Source organism: Balaenoptera musculus, chromosome 4 (genome assembly GCF_009873245.2).
Source record: "Balaenoptera musculus isolate JJ_BM4_2016_0621 chromosome 4, mBalMus1.pri.v3, whole genome shotgun sequence".
NCBI classification, from domain to species: Eukaryota; Metazoa; Chordata; class Mammalia; order Artiodactyla; family Balaenopteridae; genus Balaenoptera; species Balaenoptera musculus.
The window spans coordinates 48,881,252-48,896,285 of record NC_045788.1 but is presented as its reverse complement, the minus strand read 5'-3'; the positions used below and the strand labels follow the sequence as shown (position 1 = coordinate 48,896,285).

Below are 15,034 nucleotides of genomic sequence, written 5' to 3'. Positions count from 1 at the left end.
AGTATTAGCCAATACTATCAGACAATAGAAAACAGTTAAGACACATTAGACTTGTAAAAGTAAGAGGAAACACTTTTCTATGTTCAGATGATCTGATAGTATACCTGGAAAATCCCAGGTAACCAATGACAAACTCAAGCAATAAAATTATTCATCAAAGTAGCAGGATATAAGATTAACATGCAAAAATCAATAGTTTTTATAAACAAAAATAATAACCAATTAGAAGATAAAATGGAAGGAAAACCTCATTTACAGTAGCAACAAAAAGATGAAATATAATGAAGAAACATACAAAGAAATGTTCAAAACCTATAGGAGGAAAACTATAAAACACTCCCAAAAGACACAAAGTTGACTTAAACACATGGAAAGACATTCCTTATTCTTGGCTGATATTTCAATGTTATTGAGATGTTAGTTCTATCTCTTTTGATTTATAAATTTAATGCAGCCCCCTCAAAAATACAAGCTTTTTTATGGAGTTAAGCAAGTTGCTAAAAAGTTCATATGGAAATATAAACATGCAAGAAATAGCTAAGAAAATACTGAAAAGAAAGAGCTATGAGTGGGGACTAGCACTACCAGAAATTAAAACTGCTACAAAGTCTCTATAATGAAGAGTCAGGTACTGGCAAATGAACAGACAAACCAATAGAGTGGAACATAAAGTCTAGAAATAGACCCAAATACATACAGAAATTTAGTATTTGATAAAAGTGGTATTGCAAACCACTGGGCAAATATTAATTTAGCTAAATTGCGCTGGGACAATTGGAAAAAAATAAATTTGGAAAAAATAAAATGAATTCCATACAACATACACAAGAATAAACTCCAAATGAAGCAGTGGTCCAAATGGTAACAATAAACTAAGTCCTAGAAGGCAGTATGGGTGAATTTCTCTATAACTTGACTTCTTTTCAACTATGACTGAAAATGCAGATATAATAAAAAAATTTATAGATACATAGATATACTGTAAAGAAAAAATAATAAACGGAGCAAAATGCTAACAATAGGTAAAAATCTAGATAAAGAATATATAGACACACACATATATATTTATACATTCTTTATCCAGATTTTTATGCATTTATATTTATATGTTTATAACGTATGTGTGTGTGTTTTGAACTATTTTTACAATTTCCAGTAAATTTGAAATAATTTATAAATAAAAAGTTTTTAAATTTCAAAAAAGTGTGTATAGTACCAACCAATATTTACAAATGTATGTAATTACTTGTGTAATCCAAATGATACAGATATACAAATACACTTCATAAACATGCATGCCCCAAAGCATTAAATAGCTATTTCTAAGCAGGTGGGATTTTATATATTTTTATGCATTATCTTTTTTGCTTCTCTATATTTCCTTTCATGAGCATTTCTTTCGGCATAAGAGGATAATAATTTTGTTATTTAAAAGCTCCTCAAGCATTGTCTATAGTAGTGAAAAATGGAAATACTCCAAATGGACACAAACAGGTGAATGACTAAGCTAAAAATGACAAGTAATAAAATTAAGCAATGAAAAAAGATACTTGTTCTCATTTTAAAGGCTGATCAACTATTCAGAATTCCTGTGGCACTGTGTAATGAGAAAATCTTACTTCTGAAACTGCAATTGTTAAAAATAATTTTAAAATAACTTAGGTTTTTCTAAATACATACTGAGAGAAGAGATGAATTGAAGCAAGTATACATTTTTTTAATCATAGGTTTTAATGCTTTCCTCTCAAATTAGTAAAGAAAAGGGCAAGCAGCGACTTCAGTTCCTATTTCCCCTGCCTGATACCCTTAACTTTCATTTATGAGTATCTAACAAAGAACATTCTTTAGTTGGAGGAGTTAGAAGCAATATTCTTCAGTAGTAATATGTTTCTCCTCAGCACCTGACTGTTGTTTGCACAGAAGGGCTATAGCACATCCTTTGTCAAAGCTGTGCAGTTTACTTCCATAGGACTGTTTGTCTGCAATGTCATTTGAGGATATTTTTTTGGAGATGGGTAGTGCAATGCCTCATGACACTCAACATGCTCCATTTTGTAGCACATGGCGCAGAAAGAAAAAATTCCATTAAAAAAACTATGAAATGGTATTTTTCCTACATATACAAAATCTTTTTTTTTTTTTAATACAATGCTTGAATGATGATAACATTGAATACTGGAAGGTTTGGATAAAGGGAAATTTAAGATTCCAGTTTCATAAATCAGCTTCTAGCAAATAAAGTGAATTTTAATAATAAGTAAATTTCAGATATGCAGATACTGTCTACTTTCTGTGTTACAGTGTGATCCTTTGTGATGTTAACAGACCTGAGGTCTTCCAAAAGAGAACGCTGTAAGACTGAGGTACACCATATGATCCTGTAAGATATTTTGTGTGATGCACAAACCCAGAACAGACACAGAGCTGCAGGAAAAGCAGATGTATGAAATACAAATACACCATGACAGAAAACTCTGTCCAGAGTCTGTTTGCCTAAGTGTCATAATATTGTGTGTGTGTGTGTGTGTGTGTGTGTGTGTGTGTGGTTCAAAATACATATTGGTACTTATATGGATAAATGTTTATTAGACTATTACAAACATTCATTAAAATATAATCCTTCCAGTACAAAATAGTAGTGTGGATTTTAAAGTTTTACATTGACTGCAAGGTTTATGTTTTTGCAGGTGTACATGGATTTGCATATTAGAAAATAATTAGAAAAAAAATGATGGTTGTGAGAACTTTTTCCCTACTGTTCTTAAGTGCCATTTTGTCATCAATGGCAAAAACACACATTTGTGTGTGCTTATTTCTGAACTCTCTATTCTATTGGTCTGTAAGTCTAACTGTGAAACAATATCCAATTGTTTTAATTATAGTATCCTTAAAATAAATCTTAATCTATAGAGCAAGTCCTCCCACTTTATTTTTCCTTCTTCAAGTATATTCTGGCTATTCTGGTATCTGTGTTTCCATACAAATTTTCAAATTGGTTTGAAGAGAGAGGGAAGGAAGGATGGATAGATGGTTGGATGGAAAGAAGGGGAAGAAGGAGAGAGAAAGAGGAAGGAGGGAGGGAGGGAGGAAGGAAGTAAGGAAGGAATGAAGGAAAGAAACAAGAAACATCTGTTAAGCTATTGTTTGTGATCACATTGAACCTATAATTCAGTTTGGAGAGAACTGACATCTGTATTATATTGGTTCTTCCAGTCAAGGCACAGTGAATTTCTATTTATTTAGTCTTCTTTAATTTTTCTCAATTATATCTTATAGTTCTGTGTAGAGGTCTTGTACATTTTTTATTTTTTTCCATAGGTACTTGATATATTTATGTTATTGAAAATATCTTCTTTAATTTTTGTCTTCTAATGTATTGCTGGTTTATAGATATGCAATTGATTTTTATACCTAAACTTTGTATCCAGCAATCCTGATAGATTCACATATTAATTCTGATAATTTATCTGTAGATTATTTTAAATTTTGTACATATACAATTGCATATCCACTACAAATAATGGCCCAACTTGCTGCATAACATATTGCTGGATATAGTTTTATTAATAATATATCTGTGATTATAGTATGTTAAAATAAATATTTCTACTAATATAAACAAGTTGATGACTGAAAGAGTTTGTGTAAAATTGGTGTCTTAGCCTTCATACATTTGGTTTATTTGGGGAAATGATCCCAGGTAACAGAAATAAGGAACCGGGAAGTGTGAACCTGGGAAGGAGCAAAAGCAAAAAGGAATGTGCTGGGGACAAGTGAGGCTTAATCCTGCTGGGATCTTCCATGCAATGATGTAGAATGTACTTCTGAACTGTCCACTCAAGAGAAAGAAGAAGGGAGCGGCAATTTGGGGCAGGTGTAACTTGGCAGTGTTTCCCCATATATTTTTCACCTTTTATCTCTATGGCTTCTCTGAGGAGAGGCATGGGAATCTCCCTACTAACACTCATTTACACATGTACAACCTGGAAATACAAGGCAGTTAACACCCCATGTATAACTATTGACCAATGGGGTACAGGAAACTGTGGATAAATGTTCCCCTCTTCTGGATTAAAAGGGAAGCTGACCAAATGTGAGCTTGGGCATAAAAGGTATCTGTTAAAATTAGCATTATTTTTTCCTCAGATGTATGGTAGCATTGACTGGTGAAGCTATCTGGGTGTTTTTCTTGTGGGAAGGTTTTAATTACAAATTCAATTTAGTTAAAAGATAGAGGACTATCAGATAGTGTGTTTTTTCTTGTGTAAATTCTAAGTTGTATTTTTCGGTATTCATTTCTTCTAATTGGGCATACAGTAATTTAAACTATTCTCATTTTTAATTGTAATGTAACATATACATATATAGAAAAGTACACAGATTATAAATTTACAGCTTGATGAATTTTCACAAACTACACACACTCATGTAACCGCCACCAAGATCAAAAAACAGAACATTACTAGCCCCCTAAGCCCACAAAATAAACATGTTATTTTTTTATACAGTAGGTGTTTGTTTAGATTTATTCACAAGTTAGCCATTTTGTTTGCTCAATATTTCTTTTGGCACATAGGCCTTCTTTCTAGGATTCTTTTCCTTTATCCTGAAGTATATTTTTCAGAGTTCCTTTCCTGGGGGTCTGCTGATAGCAGATTTTCCGTTTTGTTATCTAAAAATGTCTTAAATGCATCTTTACTCTTGAAAGATAGCTTTATACTTTTTAGTTCTAGGTAGACAGTTATTTTCTCTTAGCACTTTGAAGATAATAATCCTCTGCTTCTGGCTTCCATTATTGCTGATGTGAAGTCAGCTGTTAATATAACCCCTGTTAGTAAATATTTTGGTTTTTCTTTCTGTATGCTTTCAAAATAATTTTGCGTTTGTGTTTTGAAGTTTCACTACAATGTGTTTAGGTGTGCGTTTCTTTTCAGTCATCCTGCTTGAGGTCTATTGGGCTTCCTGAATCTAAGAATTCAGCCATTATTTCTCTAAATTTTCCCTTTCCCCCATTTTCTCTATTGTATCCTTTTAGATCTCCCATTTGACATAACTGGAATATTCTTACTCTGACATTTTTGTCTCTTAACCTGCCTGTTATATTTTCTATCTCTTTGCTTTTCTATGTTGCATTCTAAGTAATTTCCCATTCACTAATTTTCTCTGCAGTTGTTGTCTACTCTCCTGTTTAACTCATCCACTTTTCTAATTAAAGATCTTCTATTTTTAATTTCTAGAAGTTCTACTTTGTTCTTTTTTAAAAAAAAAATTTCCTGGCCAATTTCGACTGTCCCTGGTTCCCTTATCGTATTCTAAATAGTTTTAGCTTTTAAATATATTAAAGAAACTTATTTGCATTTTCTTCTGCCGGGCACTACCAAGCCAAGCATACTTTTTTTTTTTAATTAATTTATTTATATTTACTTTTGGCTGTGTTGGGTCTTCGTTTCTGTGCGAGGGCTTTCTCCAGTTGCGGCAAGCGGGGGCCACTCTTCATCGCGGTGCGCGGGCCTCTCACCGTCGCGGCCTCTCCCGTTGCGGAGCACAGGCTCCAGACGCGCAGGCTCAGCAGTTGTGGCTCACGGGCTTAGTCGCTCCGCGGCATGTGGGATCTTCTCAGACCAGGGCTCGAACCCGTGTGCCCTGCATTGGCAGGCAGATTCTTAACCACTGAGCCACCAGGGAAGCCCCAAGCATACTTTTAAACTACATTTTTAGGCTGGAGCTTTCTCACGCTATTTGAGCAGACCTAATTCTAGCCCTAAACTTGTATGAGCATGAGGACTGGTCATTTCTGTCTCCAAAAAAATTCTTTTACTTTTCCACCAACTTAACCATACATTAGAAATTATTGATAAAACTATATTTTAGCCAGTTTTTTAAGGTGGCTACATATGGGAGGGTTTCCCTGTGAATTTGATCTGCCATATCCTTCTATATTTTATTTTACTGCTCTATTCAGGCTCCATTATCATATAGATCCAATGACTGAAGTTTATAATATATCAGAAACGTATCTATCATATATTATAGAATCTTATATTTGAACAGCAGAAAAGACAACTTCCCTTCATTGTTCTAAATTGTCTTGGCTCTTTTCAGACACCTATTATTTCATATGTTTTAGAATCTATTGTCAAAATAAAAAATACCTATGGGGTGTTGACAGGCATTGTATATATATATACATACATATATATATATGGAGAGAGAGAGAGAGAAAAAGAGAGAGACAGGGAGAGAGAATCTGTGTGTGTAAAATTTGGTTATTTACAATGTTTAACCTTACTATCTGCACATTTCTGGTTAATATATTTTTTAGGTTTTTTTTTCCTAATTAAGAGGGTTTTTTTTCGGTTATAGTTTCTATTTAGTAATTTTGGGATTACTAGTTATTTTGAAACACATGTTGTTTTTAATACCCACTTTGTACAAATGGCTTAATAGTTCCTAGGGATTTTTTGTCATGACATGGAAGGCTGCCAAAAACAAGCAACAAAGTAATAAGTGCCTCAATTAATGACTTATTTTCAAAACATCCAATAGTACAAGGATCATTTCTGCTTTTCAGCCTGGGCAGCCCTCAAGGAGAAAATGCCAATGGCTCTTCTTTCCCCTTAATGTTTGGAAAACAAATGAAATCATGGTGGTTCTTAAGGCAAACAAGCAAAAATTCTTGAAACGGATTTCTTCTAGGAATTCAACACCTCTTTTTAGAACCTACACGTTGTATGCTTCATTAAAGTATAGTTCTCACTATTACTAATCACTGTCATAAAGGAAATACACAGCTGTCGCTTTCTAGGGTCACCCTCCAAATTAACAACAAAAGTCCACCCCACCTGCTAAGCCTGGTCCCCCGCATGACAGTTTAACCTCAATAAAAAAATACTGCAAAACGCTGAGAGGCATGCCACTTTTCTGAAACGAAGTCAACTTACAGTCCTTCAAAGCTCAAAAACGACTTCTTTTTTCCTTTTGTCATCATGACTATCACCACCGCACATCCATCCTGGTGTGTCTTTTACATTTTAGTAGTTAGGTCTCAGCATATATTCCTTGAATATTAACTGCGAGGCATTTTGGATGAAAGTCAGGAGTCCTAGGATTAACTCTAAAACCTATAAAATAGAATAAATTACACACAATGTGTGAACAAGTGAGCACTATGTATTCTTCTCTAAAAGGTTTTTTTGGGTTGATTTTTGGTTTTGGGGTTTTTTTTTCCCCTCAAGAACCAAGTTTGTTTTGGCTCCCTGAAACACTGATTTCCCTCAACAGTCATTTAGAAAACAAGACTTAAAAACATACATACAGAAATATTTTTTTTTGCTGGAAGATTATAATTGCAATATAAGACAGGAGATCCCAAAGGAACCTGAGACATTGCCTTGCCCTGATTGGAAAAAAGATCCAGGCGATTAGTGAAAAATGTTTCCTGTATCCCTCGGGTGTGTGCATCTGGAGCGGCCTCCCAGCAAGCAACCGCAGAGACCACTGTGGTCAACCAGCGTTTGTCGTCACCAGCGTAAAATCGTGAATGGTCTCAGCTAACGTCGCTGGTGGGCGCTCTCAGGAAAAGTGACTGCCTACTGCCCTCCAGCCTACGCCCCCGGTTTCCTGGGTTACTGGCCTCCGCGCTCCTCCCAAGTTCTCTTCCGGGAGGCGGCGATCTTACGTTCTCGGCGCGTGACGCAGCACGCTCTGGTATAAATATGTGCCGCCGGTCTCCGCTTTCTCTCGGATCGCGCGGCCGGCGTGCAAGATGGCGCTGGTGAGTGACGGTGGTCTCGCCGGGAGTATATTACTCCGATGTAGATGATTTTTGCAGCTGGCGAGCTGGGAGCGTCAACCTCTAGGTCGAGGAAGGGTGAAAATGGAGACTTGGGTCAGGAACACAACCAGGATGTTAAGATTATAAGTTTCTGACTCCTGGCAACTGCCATGTGGTCTGGAGGAGTTCGAGCTGGGCCCAGAATTGGGTTAGGATGGGCGGTCGTGGGAGCGCAGGGAAGGAGGAGGCACGATGGTGAACGGGGCTAGTGGGACAGCATTTGGGCCATTTCTTTTCTCCCTCGTGCCTGGTAACGCCGATGATAACCTGTTTATTTGCGCTAGGAAGCAAATGTGGGTAATCGGGCAGGCCCGGTCGAATGGCCTTGCCAGGGCAGAGGGAGACCCGAGGCACTCAACTCCCGGGATAGCCGCGGTTGGAGAAGTTTCAGAGAACTTTAAAACTAAGTTGGGGAAGAAGTTTCTTCATTATCTCATAACGAGTTTTTTTTAAAAGGTGAAAGCCACGACTCTTAAGCAAATAGAAAAGGAACATGCTTCAAAGACTTTAGTTATTAATAAGGGAACCAGTAATACCTTAAAGCCGGTCCAAAGAACATTTGATATTAGGGTAAAATTGCTGGGTTAAATACGAAACTAGATAATGTCCAAAACCCTCTGGGCTTATCTCTCCCCCCAGAGAAATTATTTGCCTTTCCGAAGTTAACTGATGCCCCAACAGAGGTATAAATTGCCCAGTCAAGGCCAGTTCCTAGTCTTCTCTTTTACCAGTTCCAAGTTCTGGATGAATTTTTTTGGCACAGAGTATTTCACTGCCTAAGAAAGCAAACTGGCATTAGTGCTTGGTATCCCATTTGGTTGGATTTTACTTGTAGCCTTATTCTGCGGTATTGGCCTAAAAGTTTGGGGTATGGAAAACTTAATGCATGTTTAAAAAAAAATTACCAGATTAAAGGTATCTCTGCCCTCCCTTTTCCTCACCCATAACAGCATTAAGGATTGAATTCCCTACACATTAGTGGGCGGAATATCCTATTCTGGCATGCAGCTGAGCTTGGACTAGGTGGTACTACCTGTTTCCCCATCTGCAGTGGGGATGGCAGTAATAAAGTAGTGCCCGGTAATTTAAAATTGAACATCTGTGGTCTGGAAAATATCAATAATAAAAGCCCACAAAACTTAAGTCTTGGTAATTTGAACAAAATGGGCCTGGTTAGCTGTTCAAACCAAGCTAGGTGGGTATTTTTTAGTTTTAACTTGTAGTAGAAAGTAGATTGATTCTCTTAATCTTTTCCATTTGCAAAATAGGATTCTTTGGAATCTTCTGATGAAGGAAACTAATAGTAGCTCAGCATATACTTTGCGCTTTCTTGAGTTTTGCACTTGTGAGGTGCTTATGTGGTGAACAGGAGAAATTTCCATCGGATTTCATGAAACTTGATTTTAACCAAGTTAATGAGTGTACTCCCCTACACATAGCCTGGTTAAAAAATAGTTAGGGTATATCTGATAAGTATTAAGCAATTTTTTAAGAATTTCGCACCATTTCATGTGTATAGCCTCATTGTACAATACTGCACTGATACAGATCTTTGATTTTGTATATAAAGTGAATAAATTCTTGTAGAGAGCCATAATTATATTAACTTTCTGTAGAAGAAAGACAGGAAGCCTAAGAAGTCAACCTGGAAGTTTAATTTGGACCTTACTCATCCAGTAGAAGATGGAATTTTTGATTCTGGAAATTTTGTAAGTATCACTCTACTCAGCTTGTTTTTTATCATTGTAGTAGAGTTCTTAAAAATGAATTGAGTATGTAATATTTGATTTTAACCTAAGCTCTGTTCCTAGGGTACCTTCCCTAGTGAATATCTAGGGTTTTCTTCCCTAGTGTGGCATTTTTTCTGTTTTAAAATAGGAACAGTTTCTACGGGAGAAGGTTAAAGTGAATGGAAAAACTGGAAATCTTGGGAATGTCGTTCACATTGAACGCTTCAAGAATAAAATCACAGTTGTTTCTGAGAAACAGTTCTCTAAAAGGTTGGTATTTGTTTTCCATGGTTTTTTTTTTTTTTAAACAATGCTGGGTGCTTTAATATTAGAATATGTTTGAAGAAACATGTCTGTTGTGTAACTTGGGAGTAGTGTCCCGACTTTCTTAGTTTTGGTTGTCTAGTAGAAGCAGCCAATCAAAGGTAAAGTCTTTAACGTTAATCTTGCAGCCAGTTTTCGTTCATTCAATTTACTTGACAAATAGTACATAATACATGGCAGCACTGTTGCAGGACTGAGTAGCCTAGCAGTGAACCAAGCAGACTAAGTACCCACTACCAAGGAACTTAAATTCTAGTGGAGAAGAGAGATAATGAAATGCAATATTAAGTAGTTGGTAAGTGCTGTGTAAGTGCATAAAGAAGGTTGATGTATAAAGTGGTCAGGGAAAGCTTCATCTAAATGAAATGCAGTAGTGAGCCATGCAAATTAAGGAATTGATCATTGTGGCTGAGGAAGATTGATGGTGGAAACCGAAAACTTAGGAGTCTTGTGGTAGGAGTGCATGTTAGCTGTGGTCATGAATTAATCACTAGGTATTTGGAGATGAAGTATCTGTCCTCAAGGATCTTAAAGACATGCAGATAATTGTTATAAATGCAGTATTGTAACTGTTACATTGAAGGTAGAGATTGGTACAGCAAGAATTTGCAGAGAACCTGAGAATAAGCTTAGCATTGCCAGTGGAATGAAGTATTCCTAACAGGGAGCAACATTAATAAAGGGCAGGGAGGCTTGAGAGGAATGCTTGGGAGTTCAGGATTGCTGTAAAATGTAAATGGTGAGAATGGCTGGAATGATGAAATTAGGCCGTGCTGTAAGCTTTTTTATAAGGACTGAGCCATATGCTAGTTGCAAAACTGGATAAACTTAAACTTGTGAATTGGATTCAGCGCTGTTGACAGGTTGCCTCTTGTTTATCCAAGGTGGGATTAAGGTTAGGGAGGTTGATAGTGGGGAAGAGAATGTTGACATTTTAGTACATAACATTTGAAGAATGAGATCATACATTGTTTAATTAAAAAAATCTAATGTGGCAGTAAGACTGAAGAGGAAACTACTATTACTGCTCTCAAGCGTAAAGTTTATTTGGGGAGGGGAGAAATAAGGGTTTTGATAGGGCATAAACTGATTTTAATTGGGGTGAGATGCTGCCTTATTTATATCCCTAGCAACCTTGCTCAATGCTTAATACAAATGAAAGGAAATATTTTGGAGGGAACTGGGAACACAGAAGATGAATATGACAGTGCATATCTTATATAATAAGCCTTTACATAGTAGGTATTTTATGAAATTCATGTTTTTATTTTAAAGGTATTTGAAATACCTTACCAAGAAATACCTTAAAAAGAACAATCTTCGTGATTGGCTTTGTGTGGTTGCATCTGACAAGGAGACTTACGAACTTCGTTACTTCCAGATTAGTCAAGACGAAGATGGATCCGAGTCTGAGGACTAGATGAAGCCGTCCCTTTCAGGGCTTTGCTTGCTAATAAAACAGATGAAGCATACAAGAGAGACATCTTGAAAAGGACCTTTAGTTTATCAGTGAATAAAAAACGTTACTCTGTTAAGCATTCATCTCTTTGATTTAAGTATATGCTGTTCATAGTGCTGGCTTTCCTTTAATACTGTTTTTTAAAAATTTTTATTGGAGTATAGTTGACTTACAATGTTGTGTTGGTTTCGGGTGTACAGCAAAGTGAATCAGTTACACACATGCACTCCTTTTTTTTTTAAGATTCTTTTCCCATATAGGCCATTACAGAGTATTGAGTAGAGTTTCCTGTGCTATACAGCAGGTTCTTATTAGTTATGTGTTTTATGTATAGTAGTATGTACATGTCAGTCCCAGTCTCCCAATTTATCCCCCCCCGCCCTTATCCCCTGGTGACCATAAGTTTGTTTTCTACATCTGTTACTCTACTCCCGTTTTGTAAATAAGTTCATTTGTACTCCCCTGTTTTGTTTTTTTTTTTTCATACTTTCTGTAAGCAGTATTTAAATAGCCTGTAGCTAGTGGAATTTCTTCCAGGATTTCTGAAGTGTACTGCTTTTACAAATGTCCTCGAGTTAAAGTATATAGTGAAAAAATGAAGCACAATTTTGGGTATAACTTTATATAATAAAATATTTAAATTCTCTTGACAGTCTCAAATATCATTGTACAGTTTATAAATGAAATCCTGAGTGCCTAGAACAGTTCTTGCACGTAGGTGCTCAATATTGAATCACTCCTGCCCTTTGCTTCAAAGGAGCAACTTTCCTAGTTAGCCTAAAGGCTCTATGAGTTGAGCATAGTACTGCTCTAAACCAGCTTGCCTGTTAGAGATCTCTGTCCAGATGCCTTGTGGGCACTAGAAACTCAAAACCTTCAAATCTGAACTCTTACTATCTTGCCCACTAAACTGTTTCTGTGTTCCTTGTCTGAAAAATCATAATTCACTCAGCCAGTTGGAATCTTCTCTGTCCTCTCAACCCCCCTCCTGATCATGCTAAAAATGTTGGTCTTCTGTTGCTTAAAACTTTTTAGTAGATAGACCCTTTCTCCCAAGTAAAGCAACCTTTGAGAGCTCTAAGCAGCGTGGTTTGTCAAAAATCCAAATTGTAGATGAGAATTATGGGAGCCATATAAGTTTGCTTTTCCATTGGTCCCAAGGTGGTATTAGTACCTCAGGCATGGGCTGTGAGTCCTGATAGCAGTAAAATCATGTTTCCAGATCTTGACTATACTGACCTAATACAGATGAATATAATTTGTTTTGGGAGTGTTAAAAGTTTTAATTCTCTTATTTTATTGAGAGCTTGTTTTAAGTACTCACCAATGTTACACAGCAACTCCCTACCTCTGCCCCATTTGAATTGTTCATGTTTTCCATCAATAGTTACCGACATCCTACTATGTGCTTGCTCTGTTGAGCATTGTGGATGCAATGGAGAAAAAACAGCCTGTTTTTTGGTTTGGTGAGGGAAACTGTCCAAATAATCATATAAAGTACAACAGAGAAGAGGAGTTTTAAAAAGGAATTTGATGAAGTCAAGGAAAGTAACTGAGGAAGTGTTTGAGCTGACCTAGAACAGGCAAGGTAATCTCTGGGTAAAGAGAAAAGGGTGTTCCAGCCAGAGGGAACAGCATAGGTAAAATTCTCCAGACATTGAGGATCTGGTTGGCATCCAGTGCATCTGGAATGGAATGATTGGTTATGAGAAGAATCTGGAAAGGTAAGCAGAAACCAGCGCATGCAGGACAGAAGTTGATGCTTCCTTTTAATCTTGAGAGATGGTAGGCTACTGAATTCTAAGTGGAGTGTAATGAGATGAGCATTTTGAAAAAAATCAGTGTCTACGTTATGAAAAACGGTTTTCAGTGGCAGTCATTGGATGCAGGGAGACAGGAGGCTTATGGCTGTATCCATGACAGTAGGTAAGAGGTGTTGGAGATGGGAGAAGTAGATAGATTTTCGAGATTTTTCAGAGGATAAAATTTGTGGGACTTGGTGATGGACATTGGTGGAAAGGGGGAAATGTCAAGGGTGACATACAGTGGGCTTAGATGGTGGCATTTGCCAAGTTTGGTAACATTGGAAGAAGGCAAGAGTAGGTTTAGGCCATGCTGAATTTGAGGTCCAGAAGGTGTCAAGCATGAAGTTGAGTATAGTGTAGGTTTAGAGCTCAGAGGAAGGATCTAGGTGAAGATACCTGCTAGTCTTGTGCACGTGGGTAGTACTAAACAGTGGGCATGGGTGAAGCTGCCTATGGAGAGTGCAGAGTGAGGGTCAAGTGTTGCAAACACCAGCTGCCTCCTTAATTTCTCCCCTAGAGTAATCTTTCAGAAACACAGCTAATTTAGCATTTGATGTTGTGTGCTAGGGCCTGGGTACACTATGCCAGGTAAGATATGCACGCCTTTAAGGAGTTGGCAGGTTAGTTGAGACAAGCGCATTCATTTAACAAATTTATTGAGAGCAGCTGCATGCTAGCATTGGGGATACTGCAGTACAAAAGAGAAACATTTGTCTTTGTGAAGCTTATACTCCAGTGGGGGAAGACAAAGTAAAATGTATGGTACGTGGTGGTAAATGTTTTGAAGAAAAATCAGAGATAAGGAATGTAGGGAGGGAGGCATGTTGAATTTGTCTATAGGGTCAGGAAAGGCTTTACTGAGAAGGGCTCAATTGAGGAAAGACCTGAAGGAGCTAGTGCATCCAACTAGATACCTGGGGGAGAAGTATCCAGACACAGAATAACAGAACAAAGGCTCTGAGGCAGGAGCGCCTCTGGTACATTCAAGGAACAACAAAGAGGCTGCTGAGCTGAGGGTGTGGTGGAGAGTAGAAGGATGAGGTAAAACTAGAAAGGTGAAGGGGTATGTGTGTTGGGGGGTGGGCGGTCGTAGGGGAGGGTGTGTTATTTCCATTATGCCAAGCGTAGCGGATTAAAACAGTCAACTTACGGTTTCTGAGGATCAGGAATCGAAGGAGCAGCTTATCTGGGTGGTCCTCGTTCAGGGGTTCATGAGATTGCTGTCAAGCTGTGGGCCTCGGCTGCAGTCATGCAAAAGTTAACAAACTACTGCCTCTTTTTGTAAATAAAGTTTTATCGGAACACAGCCATACCCATTATTTTTTGTTTGCGTACAACGGTAGAGTTGAGTAGTTTTCAATAGGGACCATATGACCTGCAAGGACTGAACTATTTACTACCTGGCCCTTTAAGAAAAACTTTCCTTTAGGCTTAACTGGAGCTCCAGGATCAGCTTCTAAGCTCCCTCCCAAGGTTGTCGGTAGGAAAATTGAGTTCCTTGCCAGGTGGGCTCTACATGGACCTGTTCATGACATGGCAGCTGGTTTTTACCCAGAATGAGTGATTCAAGGGAGAGAGAAAAAACAACCAAGGTGGCAACTGCAGTGTCCATAACCTAATCTCAGAAATAATATGCCATCACTTCTGCTTTATTCTATTGATCACACAGGCCTACCTTGGAACAGAGTGGGAGGGGATTACGTAAGAGTTCAAATACCAGGAGGTGGAGATCGTTGGGGTCATCTTCAGGCTGGCTGCTACAGGGGATAGCAAGTAGGGAGAGCTTTGTAGACCACTGAAAGGGCTTCAGCTATTTTTCTGAGTACTATAAGGAGCTACTGAGAGACTTGAGCAGAGAAGTGTCATGATCTGACATTTTAAA

The 15,034-nt window shown here is 37.5% G+C and overlaps 1 protein-coding gene across 1 annotated transcript; it reads left to right on the top strand.

Annotated features, from left to right (window-relative positions):
- The first annotated feature begins 7,726 nt into the window (after positions 1–7,726).
- Positions 7,727–11,428, top strand: RPL22L1 (ribosomal protein L22 like 1). Its single transcript, XM_036851852.1, has 4 exons — positions 7,727–7,774; positions 9,451–9,543; positions 9,713–9,834; positions 11,164–11,428. The coding sequence occupies exons 1-4, from the start codon at positions 7,766–7,768 to the stop codon at positions 11,306–11,308; spliced, it is 369 nt and encodes a 122-aa protein (XP_036707747.1). The 5' UTR covers positions 7,727–7,765; the 3' UTR covers positions 11,309–11,428.
- The last annotated feature ends 3,606 nt before the right edge of the window (positions 11,429–15,034 follow it).

Bases quoted from the DNA above. Each gene is read 5' to 3' on its own strand.
- RPL22L1 (XM_036851852.1), top strand. The intron at 9,544-9,712 runs GTAAGTATCACT...GTTTTAAAATAG, and splicing joins TTTTTGATTCTGGAAATTTT to GAACAGTTTCTACGGGAGAA. The intron at 9,835-11,163 runs GTTGGTATTTGT...TTTATTTTAAAG, and splicing joins GAGAAACAGTTCTCTAAAAG to GTATTTGAAATACCTTACCA.